This window comes from Athene cunicularia (assembly GCF_003259725.1).
Source record: "Athene cunicularia isolate RWA chromosome Z unlocalized genomic scaffold, athCun1 chrZ_part2, whole genome shotgun sequence".
NCBI lineage: Eukaryota > Metazoa > Chordata > Aves > Strigiformes > Strigidae > Athene > Athene cunicularia.
In genome coordinates, this window is record NW_020799143.1 from 19,456,368 (window position 1) to 19,481,908 (window position 25,541).

Below are 25,541 nucleotides of genomic sequence, written 5' to 3' on the forward strand. Positions count from 1 at the left end.
GGGGGGGGGAGGGGAATAGGGGGATGGGCAAAAGAACTGAGCTACAAAGTGATGGGAGGTTGGCAAAACTTTCCTCATCAGCTTTTTCTTCTGGTCCCCAGCTTAGCTCTGCTTACTTAGTCCAACGTCGCCTTCCTCTTGATCCAACTCATTTGGAGGCTGATGGTGGAAGATGCGGTTTATCAGAAGTCCAATGTGGCTCAGGAGGATGAAAGGTGGAGGCAGCCATGGCTTCTCATGATAGGTCATAATGTAGCGGTACCGGTTGTACTTCCAGAGCTTGTTCGATATGGCTTTCAAATCATAATAAACATTACTGAGAAGAGAGTAGAGAGAGGAGGATGGTAAAACACTCCTGTGAGGAATACACCCAATACAGCACAATATGCTTGTCTACAGATCTAATTTGACACTGAGAAAAGTCCCATCCCTCCATTGAGGTAAATCAGCTTAGCAACTTTCATTTAACAAAGCAGCAGCATGTGCCTGCAGCTAATGCACTGAGAATGAGATCTTCAAAGCTGCCTAACAGATTTGGAGATCCAATTCCCATCCACATTAATGGGAACTGGGCAAAAAATATCCCTGAAGTGGCTTTGAAATCTCAGTCAGATTATTTAAACTTTAATATATAGTCTAACTGAGAATTCAATATTGTCTGCCTCTTTGGCCTGGATTAAATGTAAGAATCAGACTAAAGGAAGAGTGTTAACAAAACAGTTCTGTATACATCCCCTAAACAAAATACTTGCTGCAAGAGGCAGCTATATGAGTGATTCTTCTGCAGGGTACTCTTTGCAGCCATGATATTATTAAACGTGACTGTTGTTGCACTGAATAATTTCCCATGTCTATTATCACAGACCCAAGTACAAAGCAACTTTGTGGTTTCTGGCACTGTAATTTCAGTTGCACCATCATACTACACACCCAGCATATAATCACAAAAACATCAGCTTTGCTTCTGGGAGCAAAATTAAATATATTGCTCATACCCATTTTTGGTCCCACTTCTGGAACAATCAAATCACTAGGCAGAAGATTTAACATATCATTATTGCTGAAGGTTTAAATCTAGAAATAATTCAAATTACAATTTCACAGCTGTGCATTAAAAAAATAAATTGATGCCTTGCCACATTTCAGGAAAGGGATTTCTAATTGGAAGTGGGAATAGGATGAGTTTTGATCATTCCGTCTTCTTGAATATTAATCACTACATTTCTTCATTTGAATGTCTTTTAACCTACAGCTGACTTTTTCCTCCTCAGAAATACTAGAACTCTACGAAAAAATAATTACCTACTTGGGTTAGACTGCTCTTTACTAGTATTTTACAGAACTTGATCCACTACAAGGGTTTCTCTTTTAAAACTTGAAAGGTTAGAATTACCATAGACACTGATTAATTACTACAGTATTATTATGAGTTATTATGAAGACCCTTCATACTCTGGTAGCAGACATTAAAAACATCACAGTTAGATTTCAGTCTAGAACATACCAAATTAATTGCACAAGGAATTTTCAAATAATTACCTAAAAGAAAACCATGCTCCTACAAAGTCATTATTCTCTTCCCTTGAATACCTTCTCCACTTATTTGCCAATTTAGATCATGAGTTACCCTGTGATGAACATTATATCGGCTCTCAGCACAACAAATACAACTTTTAGGAACAAAGGACAAATTACATCAGAGCTGAATTAACGTTGCTTGTTTGCCAGCTGGAGTTGTCCACTTGCACTGAGTCAGATTCTGTTTAAATGGCAAACAGTTTAGGTGTCTGCTCACCATGACCTTCCTCCCACCTTCTTGCTTCCATCATTCTTTTTTTATTCAGTGGACCTCCATGGAAGATGGGGTAACAAACACCATCAACATGCCCCTGCTGGGGCATTTTTGGTAAAAGCTTTTGCGGAAGTGTTGGCAGAACACCAATTAGTTGCTTTTTGCAGCAATATACAATGGTACCTACTTAAAGAAAGCAATAAGCAAATTGACCATTATGATGTACTGCACAAAGAGGTAGACAGCTTGGAGGAATGGCGTGAGGAAGGAGCCAGGAGGACAGTCTTCATTGGTTTCACAGACTGAAAGTGAAGGACATACAGAGCATGGTTAGCATGGAAACCAAGAGAACTGCACAGCAATAGCATGTGGTCCTCATTCACCCCTGCATGAAACAGAACAGTTCTCATTACTTTCACAGAGATACATTACTAAATTTCCAAATAAAAAGTCTACCTCCCTGTAAAGAAGATGTGAAGCCTCTTCATGATACTACTGTCCTATAGTTTCAGTTGTAATTCAGAAGCTGTAAACACCATTTCATACATATCAGTTTGTACACCAGTCACACCAACTTTTTGTTAAGGGGAAAAATGATGCAGCTGAAAAGTATCTGGGAGATGGAACACGCTCAAGCAAATTGAAATCCAAATCTCTGATCTTTAAAGCAAGTGACAACATTTTCACTGACTCCACTGTGGAAAGAATACAGCACAAAGGCTGCTTTATCACCACTGGAGTGTTATTCCTTTTAAAGTTTCAGTAAGATCACATTAACTCATGTGCAAAAAGATATATGGCTACAAATATTTGTGAGATGAACCAACAAATCATAAAAATTAAGGGATCCCTCTTAATGCTTTTACATTGTCAAAACAAATATTTTTCAGTCTTTATAATTTTTAATCAAGCTTTACACCTTTGAGAAAATTTTAGAACAGATTTATAAGGCAGCAGCCCTAAATTCAGGACATATTCTGCAGCATAAAGTGTCATTAGAGAAATCATAGTTTTATTTAGGAAGTGTCTAATTTCTAAAGGTTTAGCATTAATAAGTGATTAAATGGATTAAACTGTGAAACATAACAGTTGTTTTCATTAAAAGAATTTTGACTTGCTTAACCAAAATACATTCCCATCACATGACTGTTTCAGCAATAATAACAGATGAAACATCTTATTTTAATGAATCAGGTCTGTGCCGAACTATGTATCTTAAATATCTATCTGCATACCTACTTTTCTATTTTAGGGACTCTTTTACTTGTACCCATCCCTTAGGAGCATTAGATTGCCTTCCATCTGTAATGTTGAAATAACTTCCTGAAATGCCTGGTTCTCTCTTACAAGAGATACAAGGTCAAACTCATAATCAAGAAATAACATTTTTCCTATTTACATTGATATGTTCTATTTTTCCGATGTTCAACTGTTTTTTCTGTTTAAAAATTACACCAAGTAACACTATGGTGAAAAAATATTTTTCATTCTTATTTTTCCTTTTTTAATTTCCTTTATTCTTTCTTCCTTTAAGACAACTTTATAGTGTTTTCTCCAAAAGATCAGCAGTTTTGGATTCACCTAAATGGAAATTCATTTCACCGCCAGATTCCCTGACCAGAACTAGGTTAGTGTTAGTTCCTATGTGATTTGCTCTGAGCTTCGCAATATACTTAACCTAAAACGCTAAATTTTAAGGTTTTAATGCTTAATCTTTATTTTTAACAAAGAAATGAATACTCTCACCTTTATTCATGCAGTATTACTCATTAAGGACATATATATACTGGAATCAAAATTGTTTGAGATAGAATAGACTCAATATGTGGGCAAAACTTTAGTTACCTGAACTGAACGTGTTTCTGCATGTATTATATTTAAGCTGTGAAAATTACCTACCATCTATTTCTCCAGCATACACCTCACCAAACATCATCCAGTAAGGCTGAAATACAATATCTCGTGCCAGAGTCCAAGAAGGAGGCTCTTCTGGTGAAAGGATTGCCTTTCGTGACACTCCAAAACTCAACAGGACTATGGCCATCATGACCACAATATAGAACATGTTTGCTGTCTGGGAAGATATGTTTGCATGAAAGAATTAGCTGTTAATTATATGTAAAAGAGACATACATTTTAGGGAAAAGTATCAATAAGAATATAAAAACAGTTCTAATAATCTAATATGCTGTATGATATAAAAATATTTTATTTCTATGACCTGGACTACCCAAGTATTTTATAGAGGTTAAAGTCATCCAGGATCAAAAAGGCCACAATTCCTACTTGCCTCTCAAGTCCCTCTTAAGACCTTAAGCAAGATTTGAAAAATGCAGAGACCTCATGATGGTTCTTTTCCTCAGTGGTATTTCTTCCAAACTGAGAGCAAGGAATAGCAGTGAAAATGATTTTGCCTTTTAACACTGAATTGAAATTACTATGCAAGACAGAATATAAAGGTATTAATAAGATAGTTCCCAATAACCAAGGGAAATTACAGTGGGAATCTGCAGATGCCCCTCAAGACCAGGCAGCAGTTCAGCAGCAGTTCTTTATACCAAAGAGAAAAAAATTAACTTTGATCTCAGAGAAATTTTGCCTGCTAAAATGGGATATAATTATTTGAATCAAAATGTAAAATAATAATGAGACAGTTTCCAAGAGCTAGGGGAATTATCTATAGTAGTGAGCCCATCTACAACAGACAGTGATTTTTCTTTCTCCTGTTATCAAGCTGGATCAGAAACAACTCAGATGCAACCCTCCTCTAAGGAATGAAGCAAAAATGGCTTTTGTGAATAAATTCCAATAATGAATAAATTACAGAGAACTGAAATCTAATTATGGTCAACTCACAAACAAAAAAATGGCACGGTATTTTCAGGTAATACATTCACCATGAATCATTACATGATCTCTCCTTTGACCATTATTCTTTTTTGTCACCTCTGACCTTTACATGTTCCTCAGCAGATGTCTTAACAACAAAAATATTGGTCCAAAGCAAAATACTTACCATTTTCCCAATCATTGTCAGGTATGGGCCAGCATGCTGATTCACAGCAAAAAGATCCAGGAGCCGAGCATACCAAAATATTATATCCAAGCAGTAAAGTAGCCTCCCTGCAGTTTGAACAGGGGGATCAGACCAGCGCAAGCCAAAACCAATCATAAACAGGATGATAGCTATAGAATCAGTAAAATTCCAGTATTCATAAATCCACACCTTCACTTTTTGGCAGAATTTTCCAGGTTCTGAGATAAACACCTGAGTAGAATGTGGAAGAAAAAATAACAACAAAACTCCATTAAAATCACAGATACATTCTTTAAACTCTTCTGTTTGAACTATTTCATGACATGTGGGAATGTATCATATTTTTCATTTTTTATTTTTGCAGGCCCATGTACTGCATATTGCCATTCACCATTAATCGAGGTTTGTACTTAATGTATAAGTGTCATATTGTTCAAGTATGTCACATCGAAGAGGATAGCTCTTCCTAAGGAAAAACAGATTCTGAGCCTGGGCCTATTCACTAAAGAGTATGTTCCTCGGCAGAAAAGAGCAACCAGTACAGAACTGTTATACATACATGTCATTAGAAATTAACAAGCATTTTCTAGAGGAATGGCCACAACCTGCAACAGGCCTCTGAAAAGCCCCTAAGTCATGGAAAGTACCAACCTAACCTTGCTGATGGGAAAATAACTAATGCCTTTTACTTCAGACAGAAAATATAAAGAAAGATCCTTGTATTCAACCAAGGACATGCTAAAAAAAGGAGTGCTGGCAACTAGCAAGGTAAAGAATGAAATGTTCACTCCTTGAACTGTGAGGTGCCCCAAAGGGATTTTAAGCTTCACTGAGCAAATGTGTGAAGTGGAATCTTTGGGGGGCCATAAATAAAACCTCGGCACATTGCACAAGTGAGGCCAATTATGCAGTGCTATGTAAGATCACACTGATAAGTACCAAACAAAGGAAAGATTTTGAAATGTTATGCCCTGATCCTGCAAGAATTTACGCATATGAACACATTAATGTAAACAAGTGATCCTACTCAATTCAGACGGACTAACTCACGTGAGGAACTAGTTGCAGGATCAGGGCCTAAGGCTTTAACAATTATTTGATACAATCTAGAGAAATAGAGGTTTGCAGTTATATATAACAAGGTCCTCAGCAGTTAATTTAGCTGCATGTCTAACACACAGTGTCCTACCAATTCTTTGCCAGCAGACCAGAACTAGTACATGGACAAAGAAAAATCAAGTAGAAGACATGAATTTCAAAGTCTCCAATGAACGTTTAATGCTAGAAAAAGAGTTCATGTTTCCACTCCCCCACCATCAACATGATGCAACAGCACAACAGTGATTTGAAAAGTGCTGGCTATTTCACACTTTTTTTTTTTTTTTCCCCCCTCAATTAGACAGTCCTTGTGTAGATTTTTTCATTTTTATCTCATGCAGCCACAGAATTTATATGTTTACCCAAGCTTCAATATATTCCCAGCATTTCTGCTGCCCCTTGAAATCATTCACCTCTCTCATACTGATGTTGCAGTCTTCTGAGTGATCTGTTTGTAAAAGCATCCTTCACTCAGAACTATGACTGGTTTTATTCCTCTAAAAGTACAGCATTTCAAATGTTGCATAAAAGACAATTCACACTACTATTGTGTACTATGTGCCAATTCTACAGTGAAGATATGTCCAATCAGATACCATAATTTGGGAATACATAGCTGCATTTGTTCCCAACCTCGGGTTTGGAGTGCAAGTTGTGTTCAGAAGCTTGGATCTGATCTACTGCAAATAATTGCAATTAATTTTGATTGCAATATCATTTTTCCATGCTCAACAAATCCAGCATTTAAAGTGGATTGTGGTTTTTGTTTATAGAGTTAGTCAGACTTGATGGAGAGCCACAGATGATCTGAAAATATTAATTGAAAAATTAACTGAAAACAAAGTCCATCCTCAAAGTATCTGAAGACAAATTCCATATGTTATAAGAAATCTAACTGTCCACTCAAAATTTAAGAAACAGATACCTACATTGCAGCTCCAAATACCAACTCAGCATAATCACTGTCAAGAGACCTGCACATTACCACGGGCTTTACAGAGAAAAATAGAGATTTAAGGACAAAATTTAAGATGCATTTTCAAAGCCCAGTTACTGGTCTTCAAATAAAAGACTTCTCAGAAATAAACACCCTGTGTAATTATTTTCTCTGCTAAATTCTCTACAAAAAGAATTAATGCAGGATTTGGCATTCTTCAGTTTATGGTGTTCTCCGGTTTATAATATATCCCTGTAGATGGGAAGTGTGAATGGAAAAGCTTACCTCCCTGACTTTTTCAACAGCAGTGCTGAAAATATAAATGATAACAAGCCACTCTTGCACACTCGGTCTTGGTTCCATCTTCACCAACACAGTGTAAGTGAAGAGCATGAGAAATGCCATGTATGCCATCTGCAAAACATACAGTATATTATCCATATTAACAAAAATTTCCAACAAATTTCTGCAAATGTATTAACAGATGATTAGCCTGACTATATATATTCAAACTAGTGGGGCATTGTCATATTTTTGAGCCTAAAACCTTTCCTTCAGTTCTTCAAAGTACTTTTTTATGGGAATATCCTTAAACATCATTTGCAAATTGGTGTTTTAGTGCTGAAAAAATGAGAGCAGAAGACAAACTATTGCAGCCCACATTCACTTAATCTCAAAGCCATACATGAGAGACTATTTTATCTGCACACTATTGCCTGAATGTAAAGGCAGTGTTGTGCTTTTATCCTAACATTCTGTAGAATCAAGTAACGATTCTCAAAGCTACATGAATCACTGCTCATTAATCAGTGCCTTCCAAAACACTGGAAAGCACATATTACCGCAACATGCTATAAATATAGCTGAGATAATAGATTAAGAACCTATAAAGCACTTAACGACATCCTGGTAAAGAAGTATCAGTTTATGTACATAGTTGTCTGACCCAACAGGCAGCCTGATCTTAAACAGCCTAAGCTCTGCTGAAACACAGTTAGCTACTAATAAATGCATATTTTTCTACAGCAAATTATCTCCTATAGATTAATATTCACTTCTTCAGAAATAGTTCCTAAAGAAAGGGACATGAATATCTGTGAGGTATTTAAGGCATTTAAGGTCAGCTTCAAATCTATCTCTACATGTGCAATTAACCACTGCAGAAAGATGTGCTAGGATTTTTCTTTAATTACTTATATTTTTTTGTTGTTGTTGTATGTTTGTTTTTTAATGCATCTGCATGTTTTTAGCAAAAAAACTTTTCACTTAATTGTGAGAGAAATATTCAAATGTCTTCCTATCCATCCAACCACTAAGTGGCTGCAAATCCATGCTACGCAAAGTAAAAGCAGCATCAGGTAGTATTTGAAGGATCAAAGGAGGGTTTTGGCAATCTGAGTTCTAGAATGATGACCAACCGTGTGAAACCAGAACTTGACAATTGGTGCGTTGTAGAACTCATAGATTTTTCTAGTGCCAGGCAGGTTGCCTTGTCCACCGTCTACTCGGCTTTCATCAGATTTCTGAGCAATCTTCTCCACATCATAATCCTTCTTTAAAAGGAAACAGCATTTTAGAAGTAAGAACATCATGGTCTATGATTGCAAAGACTGTGTTATGTTAGAGGGAAGAGAGGAACAGATGTTTAAGCTCTGTTCTGAATATACAAACCATTACTTCAGCTTGATTTTGTCTGGTTAAAACCATCTCATTTGCAATAATTAACATGTACACTTTACCACTATAAATACTGATTTAGAGTTTGCTTTTATGACTACAGGCAGTGGACTGAGAATCAGCACACCTGAATCAACTCCTGTTTCTGCCATATGTTTCTTTAAGTCTTTAAGAAAAGTAACTTAATCACTCTACTTTCCCCATCTGTGAAATACAGGTAAACAACAACTCCCACTACAACATAACTGTGTTAGCTAGAACTCTACTGACAACTGTGGCGCATTCTGAAATAAGGGAATGAGCATCACATTTCTACTCATGTATACAGTTGCACAGAAAATGTCGTCAGTGAAATTATAAATATAGAATCTAATTGCTGGTTTTGATGTATTGTATGCCTGCTTAGAAGATGAGGATGAAATAAGTACTCTTACAAAGATCTACCTACAAAAAAAAAAAAAAAAAAAAAAAAAGGTAATTTCTTTGTTATCTTCAGAAAAGTAAGAACAAAAAAACCCAAAAAAGCAAGCACACGATTCTGTATCTAGAGTTTCACACTTGTCTGAGTATCCCTCTGAAAGAACAAATATCTGCTGCTGAAGCCCAAGAAGAGCTGCATACCCACAGCAGGGGGCAACTGACAAACCAGAAGGTGCTGAGTTTTCAGAAATGAGGGAGAAAGGCCTGGGGGAAATATAAATAGCTAATATCTGGACAAAGCTGAGGGAGCCAGCCTTGTTCAGGTTTGTTTCAATGATGGCCAATTGCCTTGTCTAATATCAATGCTAAAACTTACTGATACTAGACATCTGCAGTATAGCACTTTTTATGTGACATATTTATCCCTACTACACAACATTTCCTTGGGTTATCACATGAAAACTGATTTTCTTTTATCACATTAGACTCACAAAAGTGCTAAACCAGAGAATTTAATACACAGAATCATCCCAATGTGTTAACATCAGATCCTTCAAAGTGAAGGAGAGAGCTTGTCCCGTGAAAGAGTGCAATTTCCAGCTGCAGCAGGTCACTAGAATTTATGAATGTGCGTGAAAGATGCTCTGTAGGGCACAGGTACACTGTTGAAATTTTCTATGTATTCTTCTATAACATTTCATATCACAGTATTTAAGAAAAAATAGCAGCTCATCCTTTTGTTTTATACAATGCTCTATACTGGATAAAATCAGAAGTTAAGCTTAATGCTCACACAGGAAGGAAGCAACTCTGTCTGAGGCAGGTCAGAAAAGTCCTGTTGTCCAACAGTCCAACATTGCTGTGTTGCCTTCTACCAGACTGCAGGGGTGGTCCTGCTGCAAATAATCACAATTGGCCTGTCCTCTGTATCGTAGCTGTTACCTAACCCCATAAAAAGCATTTTTGAACTGTGTTAGACCAGCACTGAAGGAGATAATGGATTAGAGCATTTTTCTACATCAGAGAGAGAAAACCCAAGTATAGCATTGATAGGTCTATGCTGCTGTGAAAGCCCTCAACAACAATCCACTCTCTTTTATTTTACACAAACTCAGTTATCTGAGAAGGTCCTAAGCGATCTACAATGCTTATCTGTTGTATGATAAGCAGAGCAGAGCAAAAAAGATTGCCTGACAACTCTCACTTGACAATCCTGTTTTCGCTGCTTAGCACCTCACCAACATTTACCCTTTTGGATGAAAATTCTCCATCTTTGGTGTCTACCTCAGACTGAAAACTTTTGGAAATTTTCAGTTCAAGGAATACTTTGTGGGGAGAATGAGAAATAGAAAGGACAGGCACTTCTGCCTAGCAAAAGTCTGTGGCAATTCAGATCTTAAAAGGCAAAGACTTCACCTACGCTGGAGACTTCCCACAGAATGTCCTAAGAAGGACTTTTGCACAACCACAGGTCCCTGTAGAGTGTTTCAGGACTCCTTGTGCTTTGAATGGCATCTCTGTGAAACTCAAGATATGCAGAAGTAGAGATACCCTGTTTTTCAACAAGGAGGCAGGAGTTAGACCTCTGGAAGGACTATGATGTAATTCAGGAAACAAAATCTCAAGGACAGACTAAGAGTGAAGGATGGCCATGGAGAGGGGGAGAGGCTGCAGCTGACGTGGGGCAGAGGCTGCTGGCCAGGCAGAGTAGGAAGAAAGAGTCAGCTGGAGAGGGTGGGACTTGACTGCCTCAATTCTGCTGTTTCCCTGCTTTGGACACCTCAACTGGGCAACCAGAATTGAGTTTTATGGACGTGATTTTGTGTATGATATGAAAACATTCTGAGATTATTTTGCATACAAGATTATATAGGTCTGCATCTTGAATAGAATTTGTGCCCTAAAATACCTGTGTAACTGACAGATTATTATAATCTCATTCTACTTTTCTAAGGTTGGGAAGGATTTTCTCATAACAAGTACAAAAGTGACACCCAGGACAGATGAAGTGCCTTGTCCAAGGTCATTCCAATCTGCATTCAAATCAGGGATCAAACCCCTACTTGTTGAGAACTCACTCCTCAGGATTACACTGTGGTAAACAGACAGACCCTGACACACAAATGACTGAACATTGCAGACTAACCAGAGACAAGGCATCTTTAGAGCTGGTTGGGCTCTCATCACCATGGTACCATGTGAACTGGTGGAAATCTTGAGACTGAGGCACATGAGACATTTCTGCCTTGCTTTTAAACTCCAGCATCAAGATGGTGGGAGGCAGGAGAATACTCACAATGACCTAAAAGAGAGACAGAAGATTCAGGAAATTAATTCAACAGTGATAGCCTAGACATGAGACCATAGTCTGCTATGCATGGTGCAGTGCCATCCCACTGGCATCGAAAAGTATCAGTGGTTTGATCTCCGTATCACGTTCCTACAGCCTCCAAAGGAAGCTTGTTGCTTTCGACCGTTTTGTGGCTTTAGAGTGTCATGCTATCTAGAAATACTTTAGATACTGCTCCCTATGTCCAGGGGGCATTCCACCCATCAGCAGCTCTGCTGCACAACCAGAAATGCCCAGCAGTAAAAGCAGGTGGGGAGGGACTGAAGGGTGCTGAGAGAATGGGAACAGGCAAAAACCTCACAAAATGAATTCTCCTAATGTCATCCAACAGCTGCTTTTGCAAAGAAGCAAAACAGAAGTACTGTCTTCCCTCCTCAAATATCTCTCCCAGATGTGCATATTCCTATCCATGCTTAAGCACATCTGTCTGAAGCTGCATTAGACTTGTTCATAACCACAAGGACATATATAAAGCATCTAAATAGCATCTAAATGCTCGGAAAAAGCTAGAGTGATGTTACCTTAAACCAGGAGTTCTTCCGCATCTTCAGGCGTCCCATCCACATATCAGTCAGCAGCATCTGCGTGCAAGTATGGGATACAAAAGGCCGCAGCCCCACAGACACTGCTAGTTTTAAGCAAGTTGAGTTGCTCCAGTTTTTCAGTTCATAAGTCAGCAACTTCATGGCCATCTGCTCATTTTGTTTGAATGCTTTCTCTAGCACATCTAAGGCAAGCTGCCCAAATTCCCTACAGCAGAAAGGAATTAATACAACAGGGATCAGTCAAAACTCAGAATCGCTGCTGCGAAGAGGTTGGTTTGAAAACTCAATTAACTAAATTTCAGCTAACTGTCTCAATAAGTATGCCTCCTCCTATTTCTCCTGTTGCTTTATGAATGTATCTAGTGAAAAACAATTTGAGGAGTAGTTCTAAAAGTCCTAATCACAAGGTTTAAGGTCATCCTGCTTTCTGGTTTTTTATGTGCTGTGTTCTTAACCTGATCAAAATGGACACTGTGAAGTTTTGTGTACTTCCTTCAACAACAGGCTCATCGCCACTGTGGGTAAGCATTGAAGGCAGTTGCAAAAGCCTCTTCTTTTAAACTGGCTCTTAAACATCTCTGTAGGGAAGACTCCTCAAAGAAGATACACCTTCCTTTAAATTCAGCTTCGGAGCTGCATTCAAAACAAGTCAGCACATCTTACTGTACTCTGAATCTGTGATATGATGTCTATAAAGCAGACAATATGTCATTAATAAGAAAAACTACCAGAAAACACTAAGATGAAACTACAAACTTGAAGAGAATTCTTGGTCTACCTCATTTTTTATTCACTCAGATATTACAACACACATTTTTCTATAGGTCTTACACAGAGCAGGATTGAAGCACTGATTTTAGTTTGCTCATTACCAAACATTACACATTTGAAAAGTCCACACATATGTGCCATATGGCTTTTTAGAAAGTTGAACTGGAAGGGAGGATGTAAGGGAAGTTTCAGTCTTCCACTTGACCATTTAGCAGTGAGCCTTGCATTACTCACCTATATATTTTAATTTTCAAATATACAACTAGATAACATGCTAATAGTTTTCCTTTAACTCTCGACCTGACTGCACACCAATACACAGGTCCATTACATAATAGAAATAGTGGGCAGTTGAAAGTATTTCTTTTACACTCAGTAGTCCATGGCACCAATAACCTTACAAACTCTTCATGGATTAGGTAAAGATCTAACCATTCTAAGCACTGAAGAACTTTATCAACTGAAGTGAAGGGAGAACTCATACTTTGAGTACTTCTTGAGTTCTTCTGAAGTGTCATCCACCATGTTGCTCTGTTTAGCTTCATGTGCCATCGCCCTGTAGAGTTTACAGGCCACAACAGCTTTGACCATGGCTTCCTCTCCATGCTGCCAGAAGAACATTGCCATCTTCTGCCTTTTCATTAATACTGCCCAAACCAGGAGGTCATTATAGGGGTAGACAAAGCCAGATGACTCATAGTTCTCCGCAAAGTTTATATCCTCTTTTGATTTCTTCTTACACTTATGGAAAGCAGTGGAAAAAAAAAAAAAAAAAAAAAAAATCTCAGGAAATGATTGAGGTTCAGATTCAGGTAAATAAAACTGCACACAAATCTGAATAGCAAGTAGCAAACTATTTGATTGTTATATATATTTAAGTCATAAACCACAGCTAGGATCACAATCAAATTACCAATGCAAGGCAGCTGGTAACAGTAGTGGAGGAAATACACTCTATGCTCTGTACATACACCATTTATAGCCCCCCCTTCCACAGCGTTGGGCAATCTCCAAACCCCATGACACTGAGACCTTACTTTCACTCTTTTCTTGTACTTGTGTCATGACAGGAGAAAAAGCAGTACGTAGACTGAAACATACACCATGGACTTGTGATACTTAAAGATTATTTTTACTGTCTGTCCCGCTTGTAATGTAAACTTGATATACATTCATGTCTGGATATTTCTCCATTAAAGGCAAAGAAAAAAAGTCTTACTGGTACAAGTGATGTTGTCTCAATGATATAATGTGTTCATTTTGGCTCAGACTAATTCCAATAAAGCCACTTAAATTCATTCTATTTTATGTTTTGTTTGTCAGATATAGGTATGTGGCAAACTTTGTTCTTTTATCATTCTTTCTTTGAAAGAAAATACTCTGTCATCATTTTCCAGATATCAGAACTGCACCACTTCTTTGCAGGCTTACTGTAGCTACTTCAATAAGCAATCATGAGAAAACACCAGGAAAGTCAGAGAATTCCTACTGTTGTTTCCAAATAAGAAGAGTTTTTTCACCTTGCTTGATGTTCAGAAATTTGGTGATGCTACATTTCAGTGAACCAAAGCCCTTAGCAACAAATGGATGGAAGTTAAAAAGTATCAAAGGAGAAGTCTAAGTCTGATTTCAACATTAAAATTGCAAGACTTCTACTTCATGAACAGTGATCAGTAAAACATTCCACTGGAATTTAGTTAGAATTATGGTAACTAACAACCTGACCAATGTATGTCTAAAATATGTCAATAAAATGATTAGCAGCCTAGTATGTCTTAAGCAAAGTCTACAATAAACAATTGTATTACCTTGTACTTGTAAGGTTGTGCTGTTCTGAAGAATTGAGAATGCAAAGTACTTTCAGCAGATCCCATTTTGCTACCTGTCTGATTACTCTGATGAAGGGAATGAGACAAGCTCTGAGAAAAGCTGGAGAGCACTCTCTAGATCCAAAAGCATACCATAAAACACAAGGAGAGAAATACAAATTAGATGAGGTTTGCCTGTACTTATGTCTGATTGCAATGGTGTCTGTAGAATCTGTTAGTATCCAGAGACTACTAAGTCAGCAATCACTGTAACTATCACTGGAGCTTATATCATCAAGGAAAAAATAGCCCGTTTACATCTAATTTTAAAAATACATATTTTTCTGAATCTCTGAATTCAGAATACTGATTTCCCCAATAATATCCACCAATTACAACAACAGGGCTTGAATCAGATTGGAATCACCCAACCCAGAAGCTGTTCTGAGTGCCTACCTTTATAAAAAATAACATAAGCCCTTTAAAAGACAGAAGTTCTCTAAAGTTTTTGCTGATAGTTTCCTCTGAAGGATGGCATTTCTAGCACCCCTGGGCATTTTGTTCAGTGTTGCCTGAGAGGAAAGAATGTTGCTAGTCGAATCACTAAATCTCTTCCCTGCAGTTTCTAGTTACATAATTATGTGGTTTCACCCATCACTTAAGGTTGTATTTCATGAAGATACAGTGAAGAGTGTTACAACTGCTCAGTTGTATCTTGAACTAACCCAGTGACACACAAGAAGGTCTGTCTCTGTGTTTCTATTCAATCCAAGTAACAGTTTCAACTATTTCTTCTCATTTTTCTCTGATCACCCTAAGGTTCTTCTATTGGTCATGAAAGCAGTACCTGGGCACTAGAGGTTTTATTGTTTGCTTTTTAACATACGGAAGTCCTTCTACTTGGAAAACCAGAGAGAACTCCTGTGGTAAATCTGCTCCTTTCATGATGTGGTGAATGATATTCAGCTAATTTATTGAGAAGTTTAGGCTTTTTTCAAGTTACTAGTTTTGGAAAGTCAATGGAAAAAAGGAAAGTGCTAGTATGTTTGCACACTGTTGTACTGAGGCTGTTTGTTTGTTTGTTTCCAGAGGTGATGCTACTGATATGCAGACATGGCATAATGCTATGCCATACAGTGAAACCATACAGTGAAGCATCTAGAAGGTGAAGAACAGTCCAGGCACAACCTCTGCCTGCACAAAGCCATTGCACTATGGCTGCAGCCTGCCACATCCAGCATAAGACTTCCCCTGAGATGACCACTGCATCATGCAAAAAGCTCTGCCAGGCAAACACAGCTCATTGGCCTGGGCAGCAAGGTGCACCATTAGTACTGATGTGCTTCTGAAAGGTCATCTTTATCAATGGATGAAAGACAAAGAACACAACCCAGCTACCGGACACTAAGGTAAATTTACTGAAATAATAGTTAATTTAACAGCCGTTGGTGGTCTTGGGTGGGATTAGTTCGTGGAGGGATTTTACTATTTTTGTGCAACCTCTCCACAGTTGTCAAAGAGATTCATAAACCAGGTAAGTATAGCATAGATTTATCTGATGCTCTACAGACAAACCACAATGACTGTGTTCAGGTGTCACATTTTGGCTTTTCTTGGTGACTAGTGGTAGCCATATCACAGAATTTACCTTGTGTTTTCTGTAGAGATCATTGTAGAGAATTCGGAAGTGCTTCCTTGTGTAGCTGCTCCGATAAGCTCCACCAAGGAGGTACTCTATCACCAGCCCAATATCAATCAGTGATATCTTGTAATCCAAGGAAAGGGTATTCTGAAACACCAAATGTCACAAGCATTTCATGAGGCTATTATATGCAACACTCGACCATGTCAGAGCCCTACTACTATGAGGGGAGTCTGGAAGAAGGTGCATCTGAGAGCTCCTGCATCTGTCAGGGAAGTGTACACACGCATTAGGCATATGAAATTTCACGAGGAGGGAGAACACAGGCACATCTACATTTTCAGCCTGAGAAGTGTCACGTCCTGCAGCCCACATCACATAGGGACATATATTGCAATGTTCACAAGACCAGATGCATTAACAATGAGGGTAATGGTTCTTCATGTTAATCACCAACACCCAGAGAGACTGATAAAAATGTTTTTCTCATAACAAGAGAAAACTAGCGTGGTATGATTTTCTCACTAAACTAGTTCATTAATTAAAAATGAAGAAGTGGATGAAGCATGTATTTAATGTTTAGAGTAATTACTGGAGACTGGTGATCTCTTGTAGATGCTCAAGACTGTCATGACTAGAACAGCAGATGCACATGCATTAGCTGTACTTTCTGAGTCTCTCACCACTTCTGTTTAAAGCACCACTGCTTCCCAGTTTACCTCCACTGTCCTTCCAAGGCACAATGTCTGTGACAAATTATATGAAGCATAGATTATCTTCCATGCAGATTTTAAAGATGATTGGTAAAATCTTAAACCACAACTCCTGAAAGTGAGAAGTGGGCCTGTACATAGATGGGATCAGAAGCATTAGGTATTCCTAGCGGTGTACACCTTTCAGACTGTGAAAAGTCATTTCTTCATTAAACTGAGGGATTTTTCAATAGACTTCAGTGGCAAGACTCAGTATAGCCAGCTAAGGATACCCAGCCCTGGGGAACAGAAGGTACCAACATGCTGAGCACTCCGCATGTTTTGCATGGGCAAAAGCACATTTCACAGAATAGAGTTTGCCAGCTCTGTCACTGAGGTAGACAAGTATCTCTGACCACCTGTACATACTTTTCGCCACTAAAAAGCATATGGGCAGTCTGCAATGTATCTCCATTCAAATGTAGCAGCAGCAAAGCTGGTCACACTAATGGAAAAAATATTCTGAAATCCATGGTCACATCACTCTGGTGACTGTCCTAGCTACCATGTTACCATATTTAATGAGACTGCAACTGCACAACCCATTCATCACAGAGCACTTATGCATACTTATAGAACTTCAGGTGAAAAAGGCTTTTCAGCGTTTATACTAGTTTGCAGGTGCCAAATGAGTTTAGTTTACCAAACAGCATAGAAAGTTTTGAAATTGTACAGCCATTTACTACCTAAATTCCACAATTCCACTTCAAATACCAAAAGCTTCCCTTTAGATCACACCCTGAGTTTTCCCAGAGTGTTCTGAGATGTAACCAGGACATGGGTTTTAGAAGAGGGGTCACAATCACTTCAAAATCAGTGAGAAAGACAGATTTCTCAACTTGGAAAAGTCCAATGTATTCTCAGCACTGAGATCTTCCAGATCTAGAACATAAATTAGTCCTCAAATATGTCCACCAATATGGAAAAACAGAGAAAATAGCTTGCTATGGAGGCCAGAATACCCTACAGAGCCACCACTGGGACTGACATGAAAGTCACCCACAATAAGAAAATCATACCAGAAATCCCACTGCTTGAGACCACAGAACTGTGCAAAGTCAGACTTTTATTTTATTTTAGCATTCATACCCTGTAAAGAATTAGCCAATTAATCTAGTTTTGGATGTAGACATCTCCAGCAGTGGTGACCAGATGTAGGAGGAACAGTTCAACCCTTCCTGGTTAAGCAGTGCTGTGAGGTACAATATATAACAGAAACAAGAAATAAATTAACTGTGTAGCTAAATAACAAGGCTGCCGCTAAGCTACAGACAGAGCCAGTGCTCGATGCAGTAATCATCCACTGCCACCTTCTGTTCTCCTAGGCGATGCAGCACATTAAAATAATATCTTGTCACAGTATCTTTTTGTTACTGTTCAACAACTTTTTTAGCTTTGGAGAAAAAAAAATAAAACCTTAAAGCAATGAGAATGATTACTGCACTAAGTCACTAAGTCTTTTTAACAGTCACCTCATAATGTCACTTTAGTAACTTGAGAAAGAGAGTCTGATTTACACAAACTGCTCGGCTTTGAAATTAAGGTACAGGACCCTTAGGAGCATTCAGTAGTAGTATGCTAGTTAACTGCTCAGGGGAATCAGTGGGATGAAGATAAAACCATTTAGTAGATAGAGGAATGCAATAATGAACACGCATCACTGACGACTACTAAAATTCTCCTGACAGCATTACCTGACAGCAGTGTGTCAGTGGACACTGAAGTTCTAAGCTACCATTTTTGGTCCCCAGACTTTCCCATGTCTATTACCTGTTTCACATCTCGAACTAGGTGATGCAAAAGTAGATTTGATGGTCCTTGTTTCTGTGGTGTGAAAAGACAGTAAAAAAACATGTCACTTGACATTAGAAAATCAATACAGTAAAAGAAAGTAGCTAAAAGATCTTCAGGACAAACTCCTGTGATTCAAAATCTCCCCACAAACCACTTAAAAAAACATTCCAACAGCAATCTGCAACATCTCTATCTTAAATCTCAACATATTCTGGAACAAAATTGGTATCACTTTGGTTAAACAACATACAATTTTCAGGAAGATAAACATGTATCATATACCAGATTAAAATCAGAACATATTTCTCATGAGCTTCAGGTGATTATTCAGTCTGGTTCATGTCAATGACTCAAAAATTAAAAGCTGGGACACCAAGCCAAAAATCCAACATTACAATCAAAAATTATCAAAACCTGTTAATTTTCAATTTTTTTTTTTCAAAAATCTTTCATAACGATGTGGCCTAATTATCAACTCTCTTATGGAAAAGAGTATTCTTTCTAGGCGTTCTTATACAAAGTTGTAAACTGGAATTTCAAATACTCACTGTATTGTAGAGTTCTTCTAAACGAGATATGGTAAGAAAACGGTGCATGTTCACTCCATGCTCTATTAACAGCTTCACAAAATCTACACGGTCCATCACTAAAGCATCAAGCATTGCCTCTTCCAAGGCACCAACCTCCAAAAGGACAGAGATGAAAGAAAAGCTTAGAAAAGTATTATCGTATTTTGGGAATAAATAAAACATTCCTGAGCAGCTAGGGATCTCTTTATCACAAAGAGATATGCCTTTACATATTTAACATGCACAGTACAAAAGAAAAATATGCTGGAGGAAACATCTGTGTAAAAAATCCAACAGAAAGTGAGGAAAACCAAGTCTTTATAAACCCAATGTCTATAGAGACTTCTACAAATCTAACTTTATAACCAGACTCTGATAACACATTTCCTACTCTTTAATTGCCTTCAGAAGCTAATGTATGATAATGCAGGGGGCGGAAAGAAGCCTTTCTTTTTTGACATATGAGAAAAGCCATTTCAAGGTACTACATTTCAAGATATCTCTATAGAACTTGAAGTTCTTTAAAGCAGACTTCTTTTCAAATATGAGAGAGAATCTGTGTTAAGATAAACTCTCTCAAAGACATGATAAAGCAGAGCCCTACAACAGTGTCCGAACAGCAAAAGCAGTCTACTCATGGCACATGCACAGAGCTCAGCAGGATTTCTACATGCAAAGTAGCAAAGGGGTTGGATATACAAGGTTCATATAAATCCATATAAATAATTTCTACGTATGCACAAAAAACTCAGTGGTATGAGCAGAATGATGATGCTGGCACACAAATGGAGCAGGTTCTAATGCTAACTTGGCACATGAAGTTAGTGCTTTCCTTGTTATCTATTTACATTTGGCAGAAGTGATATTAAAAGATAATCATTAAATGTTACAGAATTGTCACATGTGAGAAGAAAACTTGTGCACTGTTCCTGAATTATTGGTGTTTCTTCCAGAAATATCTCAAAGTGACCATTAAATTTCCTCAAGTCATTTCTTGTGCTGGCAGTGAATCTAAAGAAGTTTAGACAGCTATCCAGTAGCTACTAGAATGACATTGTTCATTGTAAAGTCCATTGGAGACTGAGGTGACTTTTAAGCAGAAACATAGCTACACTGGTTACATTCTTTACCTTCTTTACCTTCTTACACTTAAATAGACAGAAAAATACTAAGACTGCATGGACAATCACCTAAAAACTGCAGCTTAAATATCTAATCAAAATTTGAACACATAACCACAATAACCATGCACAAAGTGCAGACCCTGACATTGGCAGGTATGGTAGACCCTGACAGTCCAAGGGGTAATCCTTTTTGATTAAGAAAGCAACTAAGGCAAAAGCAAACTTTAAAACTGTGCTTGTACATTTTATTTATTTTTTACTTCTTCTTTATAATGAATGAAGAAAATATTGTTATTTAAGATTTTTTTTCCTGCTTAGTTGAAAGAAAAACTTTCAGGAATATACATCATTCTAATTATCACTTGGAGAAGGAGCAAGAAATGTAAGCCTTGTTTATTATGAAGTCTTTAGTCTTACTTGAAGGAGAGAACATACTCATTATTTGACAGTGACTTTTCATTCAAATGGTGCTGAACAATTGCATGGAAATAGATATGAACAGGTACATGGATCTTTTTCAAACATACCAGAAGCAGAGGAGTGGGAGTAGGGGGACTTACAGTGAGTCTGTAAGACCAGAGGATGATCAAGATATAAAAGAAACACGCAAGGAGATAAGGCTATTTCAGAAATGGTAAATTAATTCATTGCCCTACTTCTCACTACAGAACATGTTAGGAAACGTCCTACATCAAAGCTGTTCTTTATGGCTGACAAATCTGAGGAACTGTGTCAAATTGAAGTGTCAGTAAAAAAGATTATTTAAGTCATTCACAAAGTTGTAGCCAACTGTGTGACCAGGTGATATTCATCTGAGTTCCAAGGGAACTGAATATATTTGAAATCAGCCTCTCTAACATCAGAATGGAAGACAGTAGAGAATATGCCGATTGCTAAAAAAGACAAGGAGTACAAGTTGTCAAAATATGTCATATAAATGACAAATACAGTTAGAACTTTGTAAGGACAAATATAATGAAACTACAATAAGGAATAGCAATAATAGCAACATGAGTAAATACAGTAGAGTAAGAGGAAGCAAGACATTTATTTTGTAGAATGAAATCAGAACTCTAACATAATTTTGTCAGAGACAATGGGGATAAGACTGTCAGATTAATACGATAAATTCATATCCCCACAAAAGCTTTTGATGATGGCTTTCTTTAAGGACTTCTAAAAAAATTACGCTGTCACAATGCAAAAGGTCATCCAGTAGCTTAATAACTGATCAGATGTCAAGGAAAAAGATTCTTAATAGTGGTTGGAAAGCAAGAAAATACCACATATCTATTTGACAATACTTGCTGATGATACAAAAATATCATAATAAAACTGACTGGGAAGAGGTGCAGAAAAAATTCACAATAAGGGCTAACCAGCTGAAAAAGCAGATGAAATTCAGTATTGGTAAATGCGAAATAATGTGCATTTGGGAAACAACCCTACCTGCACATCAGTCTCGAAATAACTCAGAAAAAAATGTTAGTAGACCTATCTTCCAAAAGCATGCATATAAGTTGGAAACAAGTCAAAAAGGCATATGGACCATTAGGATCTATACTTATATGAATACAGAATAATCTACAAATTACTGGTATTTCACTAAATATCTCAGTGAAGAATCCTGTCTCTTGAATATTGGGTACAATGCTGGTCTGGCTGTCCCAAAAGATGATTTTAAGACCTGAAAAAATATGTAGAAGAGCAGAGAAGATTCTCAGAAATATGGAAAAACTGAACAGATAATCACCTTGGGAAAGACAGGAGTGAAGGTGAAGGGTGGGCTATGCAATAGTTCTCTAAAATCTCTGTCGAAGAGATGGGGACTAGGAAAATGTTATTCATCATTTCCAATACACATAGAATCATTTATGTTGGAAAAGACCTCTAAGATCATCAAGTCCAGCCATAAGCCTAACACTGCCAAATCCCACTAAAACACGTCCCTAAGTGCCACATCCAACATCCAGCACCTTGGTGCTGGACTACATCCAGAGGGCAATGAAGCTGGTGAAGGGTCTAGAGTACAAGTTTTATGAGAAGCAGCTGAGGGAACCTAGGGGTGTTTAACCTGAAGAAAAGGAGGCTGAGGGTAGACCTTATTGCTCTCTACAACTACCAGAAATTAGGTTGTGGTGTGGTGGGTGTCAGTCTCTTCTCCCAATTAACAAGCAATAGAATGAAAAGGCCTCAAATTGCACCAGGGGAGATTTAGATGGGATATTAGGGAAAATTTCTTCACTGAAAAGGTTATCAAGCATTGGAACTGGCTGCCCAGGGAAGTGGTTGACTGACCATCCCTGGAGGTATTTTTAAAAAGTGTAGATGTGGCATTTAGGGACACGGTTTAGTGGAGGACTTGGCAGTGTTAGGTTTACATTGGACTCAATGATACTAGAGGTCTTTTCCAACCTAAACGATTTTATTTTATGATTCTATCAGTAAATCATTTATACTAATTCACCAGTCAAAGCATGTTTCACCTGCCACACTTTTTATGTAAACACAAAGAAATGATGCAGACTGACAGGCGTTGCTAACATATATCTTCAGTGACAAAAATGGCAAAAGTGTAATGCTTCTCTCTTACAACAGTGGTATAGAATTTGAAGCAGTAAAATAGATGGTGGCCCCCTTTCTTTATTATCTTACACAGAAGTCCTTCAATAAAACTTATTAACAGTTCACAACAGAGTTGCTGGCAGCAGAAAACTAAATAAACACAAATTTCAAACAAGCTATAAAATAATGAAAGAAGACATTGGGAAAAAAAATACATTGTCTTTGTAAGAGTAAAAATATAACAGGGTATCATAAAAAAACTCATAAAGACAAAAATACGCATATACTGTGTATACACAAATCTTTTCCATATTCCATAAAAACAAAAGTCTGTTGGACTGAAATACGGTTAAGGCTATGTAGTCAAATACTCAAAAGTCAGCAGATAATTCATCACCATGAATAATGGTACAGCTATTCATTGGTCAACCATATACTATGTCTCCCTGTAGGCTTAGTCTCATTCAGTTCACAGAGTGAATGATGCTCTCTTAGTAGGTAGCTATTCAACATTTTGTTCTAAATGTATTGTTCCAGGCTTAGCACATCACCTTATTATTCACATACTGTCCAAATCCTAAAAATTAAACCAGCAATTTCCTTCTTTGCATTTCAGTGGACACTTGACACCATTTTATCAGGTTTTGTGCAAGAACATGATGAGATCATCTTCATTTCACATGTAGCAAACTGACCCCAAAGAGGTAACAACAAAATTTTTTAATTCATGGATACCCAACTGTAGATATTTCAGTCATAGGCCTCCATGTATTCAGCCTTATATACCACAGGAAAACACAAACTGGTGATAAATAAATGCAGTGTTCTTATGTCAAACAATGAACTACAGTCACTCAGAAAAAATATACCCACTGTCCATTTTCCAAATTTATACTGTAACAAAGAAAAGGCCCTCAGGACGAGAAAAAAATCAACCTTGTAAATCTTGGAAGGGAAAACTTAGGAAGTACTTCCAGGAGTATCAGAGATAACTTCTTTAGGAAAATATTTACTCTTAAAAGAAATGGAAAAAGCATCAACTGAGGCACATACAGTTTTATACTTATCACCTATAAAAATCATATTATGTACATAAAAACTCAGGAAGGATTATATTTAAATACTAGATTACATCTGAAAACTTGAAAAACACAATTTATAGGACTGATTCAATTGCTACTGTACGTTCTTTCACATATATATAGTTAATATAGGTCTAATAATCGCTTGCCTTGATTGCAGCTACTCCTAACAGTATCTGAAACATTGTCATGATACCCCGTTACCACAGTTAACTCTAATATTTTTTTTTACCGGTAACACCATAAAGGACCATGATATCCATATTTCTGTCTATAGCTAGTAAAATAGAGGCAACAGTCCTTTGGAGTCTACTGCTTTGGAGAAGAGAGTACTTCGGGATACAATGAAATATCCTTGACCATCAATGATTGTCAACACAGGCTTGAGGAATACATATCCAGAAGGACCACTTGAAACTATCTGGAAAAGCTGGAGACGAAAACCTAGGAATTTTAGATACCATCTCTTCTCTGGTGAAACAAATGTGTTTGACTTTTGATCTGATGCATTCTGCTGTTGAATACTTTTCAATTTAAAAAACAATGCCTCTCCAAAATCAAAGAAGATTACTCCAGAAGACTTACTCCAAGTATCAAAATATTCCTTAATTAAAGCTTGATAAATGCAAATCATGGAAAATTAGTCACCATAATGAAGTGTAAAACCACTGTGATCATTAAAAGGTAACAGTACCTTCCAGTGCTGTCCATAAACCAGTATGTGTTTCTTGGCAATATCTAGCTGGTTCCAGGCCAATGCCAAATCTAGCTGATCTGAAGCAGGCATACTTGTACCTAGGAAACAAGTTTTCATACATTTATATTACTCCTTTGCTTTAAAAATGTAAGCCAATATGACTGTATGTCATATGAAAGCAGGTCATATTTTCAGATAGGTACCTTTCAAGAGTGCAGTCAGAATTGTCAAATCAATGTCCTGCTGATCTTCTGACTCCGCATCAAATATGGTTATCTGTTAGAATTGCAGAAGTATATTATTTGAGGTGAGGCAGAGAATTCTGTAGTTAGTTCTTCCTGGTAGGGGTTGTGGCAGACTAAATCTTACACATTTAAACACAAACAGTGGCAAAGGCCCAGACATGGTTTTCCTTTGTTTCAGACCAAAAATGTACTATTTTGCTTTCTAATGCAATGGCATCCCAGGCAAACTGGAATCAACATACTGCATAACAACATGAGTCTATTTCTTTTTGATTAGCCTTTAAATCTGAGAAATGTAGAAATGCAACGTGGTTGATATCTACTCAGTTTCCAACTAGAAAACAGACACTCAAATAAAGTAAACCAAAAAATAATTAAAACATACAGAGCAGTTTCCATTTTAGTGATCAGTGTTACAATTGTCATTACTCCTTTAACAAATGGGACTCTGTCATATTTGAAAAGTCGTGGCAGACTGGTGAAGTTCCCAGTGACTGAAAAAGGGGAAATATAACCCCCACTTTTATAAAGGCTAAAAAGGAAGACCCAGGGAACAACAGACCAGTCAGTCTCATCCCTCTGCCCAGCAAGATCATGTAGCAGATCCTCCAGGAAACTATGCCAGGGCACATGGAA

At 37.5% G+C, this 25,541-nt stretch overlaps 1 protein-coding gene across 1 annotated transcript in view; it reads right to left on the reverse strand.

Moving 5' to 3' along the window:
• Positions 1-25,541, reverse strand: part of TRPM6 (transient receptor potential cation channel subfamily M member 6) — a 76,949-nt gene that overhangs the window by 31,979 nt on the left and 19,429 nt on the right. Inside the window, exons 9-23 of the mRNA XM_026866238.1 lie at positions 24,864-24,936; positions 24,658-24,758; positions 19,172-19,306; positions 18,600-18,653; positions 16,084-16,224; positions 14,436-14,546; positions 13,112-13,410; positions 11,833-12,061; positions 11,108-11,263; positions 8,283-8,417; positions 7,150-7,278; positions 4,809-5,060; positions 3,692-3,866; positions 1,980-2,094; positions 117-316 (exon numbers count right to left, since the gene is read on the reverse strand). Coding sequence (XP_026722039.1) covers positions 117-316; positions 1,980-2,094; positions 3,692-3,866; positions 4,809-5,060; positions 7,150-7,278; positions 8,283-8,417; positions 11,108-11,263; positions 11,833-12,061; positions 13,112-13,410; positions 14,436-14,546; positions 16,084-16,224; positions 18,600-18,653; positions 19,172-19,306; positions 24,658-24,758; positions 24,864-24,936 — 2,305 coding nt within the window. The remainder of the gene's footprint in view (positions 1-116; positions 317-1,979; positions 2,095-3,691; positions 3,867-4,808; positions 5,061-7,149; positions 7,279-8,282; positions 8,418-11,107; positions 11,264-11,832; positions 12,062-13,111; positions 13,411-14,435; positions 14,547-16,083; positions 16,225-18,599; positions 18,654-19,171; positions 19,307-24,657; positions 24,759-24,863; positions 24,937-25,541) is intronic.